The sequence below is a fragment of the Ovis aries genome, chromosome 22, assembly GCF_016772045.2.
Source record: "Ovis aries strain OAR_USU_Benz2616 breed Rambouillet chromosome 22, ARS-UI_Ramb_v3.0, whole genome shotgun sequence".
NCBI lineage: Eukaryota > Metazoa > Chordata > Mammalia > Artiodactyla > Bovidae > Ovis > Ovis aries.
Window position 1 is genome coordinate 73,855 of NC_056075.1, and position 5,356 is coordinate 79,210.

The 5,356-nt window shown below is 36.7% G+C and overlaps 1 protein-coding gene across 1 annotated transcript; it reads left to right on the forward strand.

The window, feature by feature from the left end:
• Positions 1 to 4,074: 4,074 nt before the first annotated feature.
• LOC114110319 (olfactory receptor 5D18) lies at positions 4,075 to 5,016 on the forward strand. The gene has a single exon (XM_027960523.1). It carries the CDS (start codon positions 4,075 to 4,077, stop codon positions 5,014 to 5,016), a length of 942 nt encoding a protein of 313 aa, XP_027816324.1.
• Positions 5,017 to 5,356: the final 340 nt, after the last annotated feature.

A 5,356-nucleotide genomic window follows, 5' to 3' on the forward strand; every position in this document is an offset into this window, starting at 1 on the left:
TTCAAATGTGGGCTTTCCTAATGATTTTCTCACATTGGATTGAGGGAAAGAATATCACAGAAGTAAAGCTTTTCTCATCACATCATACCAAGGGATAAATGAGAGCCACATGACACCACTGTGGTGATAGTCACCTTTTTTCAGGTAGAAATGGCAACCCACTCCAGTATTCTTGCCTGGACAATCCCATGGACAGAGGAGCCTGGTGGTATGCAGTCCATGGGGTCGCTAAGAATCGGACACGACTGAGCGACTTCACTTCCATATTTCACTTTCATGCCTTGGAGAAGGAAATGGTAACCCACTCCAGTTTTCTTGCCTGGAGAATCCCAGGGACGGGGGAGCCTGGTGGGCTGCTGTCTATGGGGTCGCTCAGTGTCAGACACGACTGAAATGACTTAGCAGCAGCAGCAGCAGCAGCAGCAGCAGCAGCAGCAGCAGCAGCAGTCAGGTAATATCAGTCACATTTCTTTAAAGTTGAATTCAAGATTTTCAATGTAGTTGAGTTGATAACGATTATTTCTAGAGTGTTATTTTTTTCCTTATTTAAATTCTATAGTTCATGTTTTCTTCAAGAAATATGTGCTATTTCAATATCTAAAAGTAGTTAATGGAGTGGATGTGGTGATGTAATAAAAGAGATATTTAAAAGGGACTAGATCATTTTCCTAACTTGTTTGTAAATATTTCTGTTTTAACTCAATAAATCATGATATCAGATGTTCATTCTTTTCTATTTCTGTGTAGTATTTCATTGTAAAACTATATTACTACCTGATTATCAAATATTATTGATTTTTGGGTTATTTCCACCTTTGGGAAACTGAGAATAAACTTCTATGAATACTGATGTGTGATCCCTTTTGTAGAAATACGTTGTCATGCCCCTTGCATAAATACAGTTGAGATTTGTTGTTAAAAGCAGGGTATATATTTATCTAAGTAAAAAGTTTTCTTATCAATAAATAAATAAATCATGAAGAACTCTTCATTCTACTCCCGTTTGGTTATAGTGAAAGTTTGGAAGAAGAGGGTTTTACTTGGCATATTGTAGTCATTCAATTAATATTTGATAATGTTGACTTCTATAATTACATAATTTTGATAACTGTAGAAAAAGTATTGGAGTGATGAAAAGTCTGAGAGGAATAACTTTAACGTATAAATTTTCATATGAAATTCCCCTAACACTGTTCCAGTTTTTCTGGGACACAGAAATTACATCAGAGAATGGTGATTAATTATAAATGTTTATTTCATGGCTTTAAAAGAATGAGGCAGCAGATAGTCTCTAGGGTTTATGCCCCAAAGGCTATGACTCTCGATATAAGAATATATCCATCACTTCCAAATAGGACAGATCCTGCTTTCAACATCAGCAGGTATGCATTAGATTCTAAAGACAGATTAATATTAATTTCAATGTTGGGAATCTAGGGAAAAAAGTGTGGAGGGGAAATTCACCATTTCGATATAGACATTCTTGAGAATTATCTAGTTATTGAAGATTGCCTTTCTGAGGTTTCAAGGAAGAGGAACTGCACTAAACCTAGAGAGCTCTCTATAAAAGCTGACTCAGCTGAGATCCTGAGTGAGTGTGTGTGGATGCTCAGGGCTTCAGTCCTGTATGATGCTGTGCCAGGCTCCTCTGACCATGGGATTATCCTGGGAAGACTAGTGAACCAGTTTGCCATTTCCTCCTCCAGGGGGTCTTCCTGACCCAGGGATCAAACCTGGGTTTTCTGCAACTTCTGCATCCTCAGGCAGGAGGATTCTTTGCCATGGAGCCACCTAGGAAGTCCTACCCCCTGAATAACAGTCCCTTAAACAAGAGATGCCTGGAATGTGGGGTTAGGAGAGTTCTGAGAATCTGGGGAATGTGCATTATCTTGCTACTTCAAATATTTTAAATTGAAGTCAAGGTAGAAAGGACAAGTATTTTAAGAAAGAGAGAGATCAAACAAACTATAATGAAAAAAGGAAAAAAGGACCATTTTTATTTAAGATTATAAAGTGGCTCTGAGACTAAATATTACAACAAAATAGGGGGGAAATGTAGGGAACCTATATAAAAAGTAACATTAGTTTAAAATGAGTGTTTAGGAAATTCCCTGGTAACTCAGTGGATAGAGCTTTGCCAATGCATGGGTGCAGATTTGATCCTTGGTCAGAGAATTGTAGTCCCACATGCCTCATGGCCAATATATATCAGAAGTGATATTGTTGTAAATTCAATAGAGTCTTTAAAAATGGTCCATATAAAAAATTAATTAATTTAAGTTAATGAATGTTTAAGTACCTTGCTGCTGCTGCTGCTGCTAAGTCAATTCAGTCGTGTCTGACTCTGTTCGACCCCATAGACGGCAGCCCACCAGGCTTCCCCATCCCAGGGATTCTCCAGGCAAGATCACTGGAGTGAGTTGCCATTTCCTTCTCCAATGCAGGAAAGTAAAAAGTGAAAGTTGAAGTCACTCAGTCGTGTCTGACTCTTAGCGACCCCATGGACTACACACAGGCATATGCTATAGTCGTGCTTTTACATGCAAAAATCTGAGTCAATGACAACAACAAAAGGAACCCACAGTTTTGGGGGGGGTTCCTAAATGTTGCTGGGGGACTGGTTCCATTTCAGATGTAAGAATGAAAGCTGCAAACGTATTTTCTCAGTGCTTTGTGATAGGCTGTCTTCAATACTCAAATTTATAAGTTTAGGAAGAGATAGGGACCTTGAGTTCTTTGTTTTACATATGATCTGATCTCTTCATTGTTGGCCAGCTGAAATCAGTTCCTTGAGTTGTGGAACTAGAGAGAACTACCAGAAATGAGAGAGAAAAAGCTCCTGGTTCTGGTTCTGGTTCAGTAGGATCTTAGAGGTATTGGTCACCAATTGGAGAAACAGAATTATTTTATATTACTTTTTTCTCATGAAATGTTTCCATAGTACAGTGCTACCTTAAGTGTTTAATCTTTCTCCTTTACAGGTAATATAGGGACAGAATAAATATTCTATGAATCTTGAAGGGAGAAAAAAGAGAGAGAAAGGCCAAAAACTGGACATTTCTAAGTCAATTTTTAATAAGAATAGCTATTCTTTCTGAGAGAATATTTTTCTCAAATTTCTTTCCTTGATGCTTTCTAGTATAGCTCTGTGATACGAATACTTTCATCAGGCACATTCGAAAGTCTCCAGTTTGTCATAAATTAGTATGATAATAAATAAAGAAAATAGCATCTGGACCTGGATCAAGATTACTGTAGACAAATGAGTAATTGCTGGGAGACTGGATCAGGGTTCATGTCATAGATATGTAGATTGAGCCTTATTTGCATGGTATAGGGAAAGTCAAAAATTTCCATCTTCTGCTTTGCCATCTCTAGAATAAATAGCTAGACTAGATTATCTTTATTATTTTTTCAATATTATTATTCCTCAAGCAATGATGGGGGATTAACAACCTGGACTTGCTAAGTTGAGAAGTACACTCTGTGAAAAATTATAATTTATTTTGAAAACAAGTTTACTGATTCAGAAGCAAAACAAGTGTTAAAGTGCTTTATGGAATTAATAGTGAAGGGACAAATGTAAAGTGTTAGGGGTGTCATTTTTAATGTCACATTCTGAACATAAAATGCAAAATTTAATTTGTTTAGAAATTTATCACTTTTAGTATTAGTTATAGAACTGAAACAAGTAGCTCTGGTACTAGGGTAAATTAATCTTTTATGAAATTATAATGTTCAAGAAAATCTGAAAGTATTATGTGAGGATTTCATTTAAAATAATCCCAAGTGACTTGAACTCATCTTTTTACTTTGAAATATTAAAAATTAAAATTGAGAACAAAGAAAGTTCAATAATTATAATTTTACTCAAATAAAATGTTTAAAAGTTTGTCATTTTTAAAAATTTTAGACTTTTAGCATAGCATGCATAGAAAATACATAGATTCTAAAAGAGACACTTTGCTTCATCTTCCAGCTTTGGTAAGGAGTAGTTAACTAAATGTCTTACATCCTTGTTTACCTTAATATTTTTCTTTCTAGGACTGATTCAGATTCTGACAAACAGAAACCATGTTTCTATCAGAGAGAAATAAAAGTGGGGCCACGTTCACTCTCCTGGGCTTCTCCAATTACCCAGAGTTGCAAGTCCCCCTCTTCTTGACATTCCTGGCCATCTACAGTGTCACTGTGGTAGGGAATCTTGGGATGATTGTAATCATCAAAATTAACCCCAAACTACACACCCCCATGTACTTTTTCCTCAGCCACCTCTCCTTTGTGGACTTTTGTTATTCCTCCATCGTTGCTCCCAAGACCATGGTGAACTTCATGGTAGAAGATAGAACCATTTCATTTGTAGGCTGTGTAATACAATTCTTTTTCTTTTGTACCTTTGTGGTGACTGAGTCCTTTTTATTAGCTGTGATGGCCTATGACCGCTTTGTGGCCATCTGCAACCCTCTACTCTACATGGTGGCCATGTCCCCAAGACTCTGTGCCACATTAGTGGTTGGATCTTATGCTTGGGGAATAGCTTGCTCCTTGATACTCACCTGTACTGTTATCAAATTATCATTTCAAGGTTTCAACACAATCGATCACTTCTTCTGTGAGTTCTCCTCCCTGCTTTCCCTCTCTTGCTCTGATACTTATCTCAACCAGTTGCTGCTTTTCATTTTTGCCACCTTTAATGAAATCAGCACACTCTTCATTATTCTCCTGTCTTATGTGTTTATTGTTGTCACCATCCTCAAAATGCATTCAGCCCGTGGTCGTAGCAAAGCCTTCTCCACCTGTGCCTCACACCTCACCACCATCAGCATCTTCCATGGCACCATCCTCTTCCTCTATTGTGTGCCCAACTCCAAAAACTCCAGGCACACAGTCAAAGTGGCATCTGTATTTTACACGGTGGTCATCCCCATGTTGAATCCCCTGATCTACAGTCTGAGAAATAAAGATGTCAAGGACACAGTCTCGAAGATCATGGACTCTAAAGTATTTTCGTACTAAACATTTTTCTGAAAGATTTTGCCCTTGATATGTAAATAAACTGTGTCTGCAAAGGTTGGTTGATAAAAAGAAATTTATTATTAATGATGTGTTAATACGTAAAATAGAAAGTACATGATATTTTACTTAACTGTACTAAACTTGACTCTCTCTCTTACTGTAAAAAAAGTTAGTAATCTTTCAAATCTTTTTGTTTAAAATTTTAGGCAAATAATCTGATTACAAAGGTTAAAAGACATAAATATCATGCGGTATACTTCTGTAATTTTAATAATTGTTAATTTCATCCTCCTTTTTAAATACCTATGATAGACTAGGCTCTCAATAATAACATGGATTC

Coding starts and splice junctions, on each gene's coding strand:
- LOC114110319 (XM_027960523.1), top strand. CDS start 4,075: ATGTTTCTATCAGAGAGAAATAAAAGTGGGGCCACGTTCACTCTCCTG.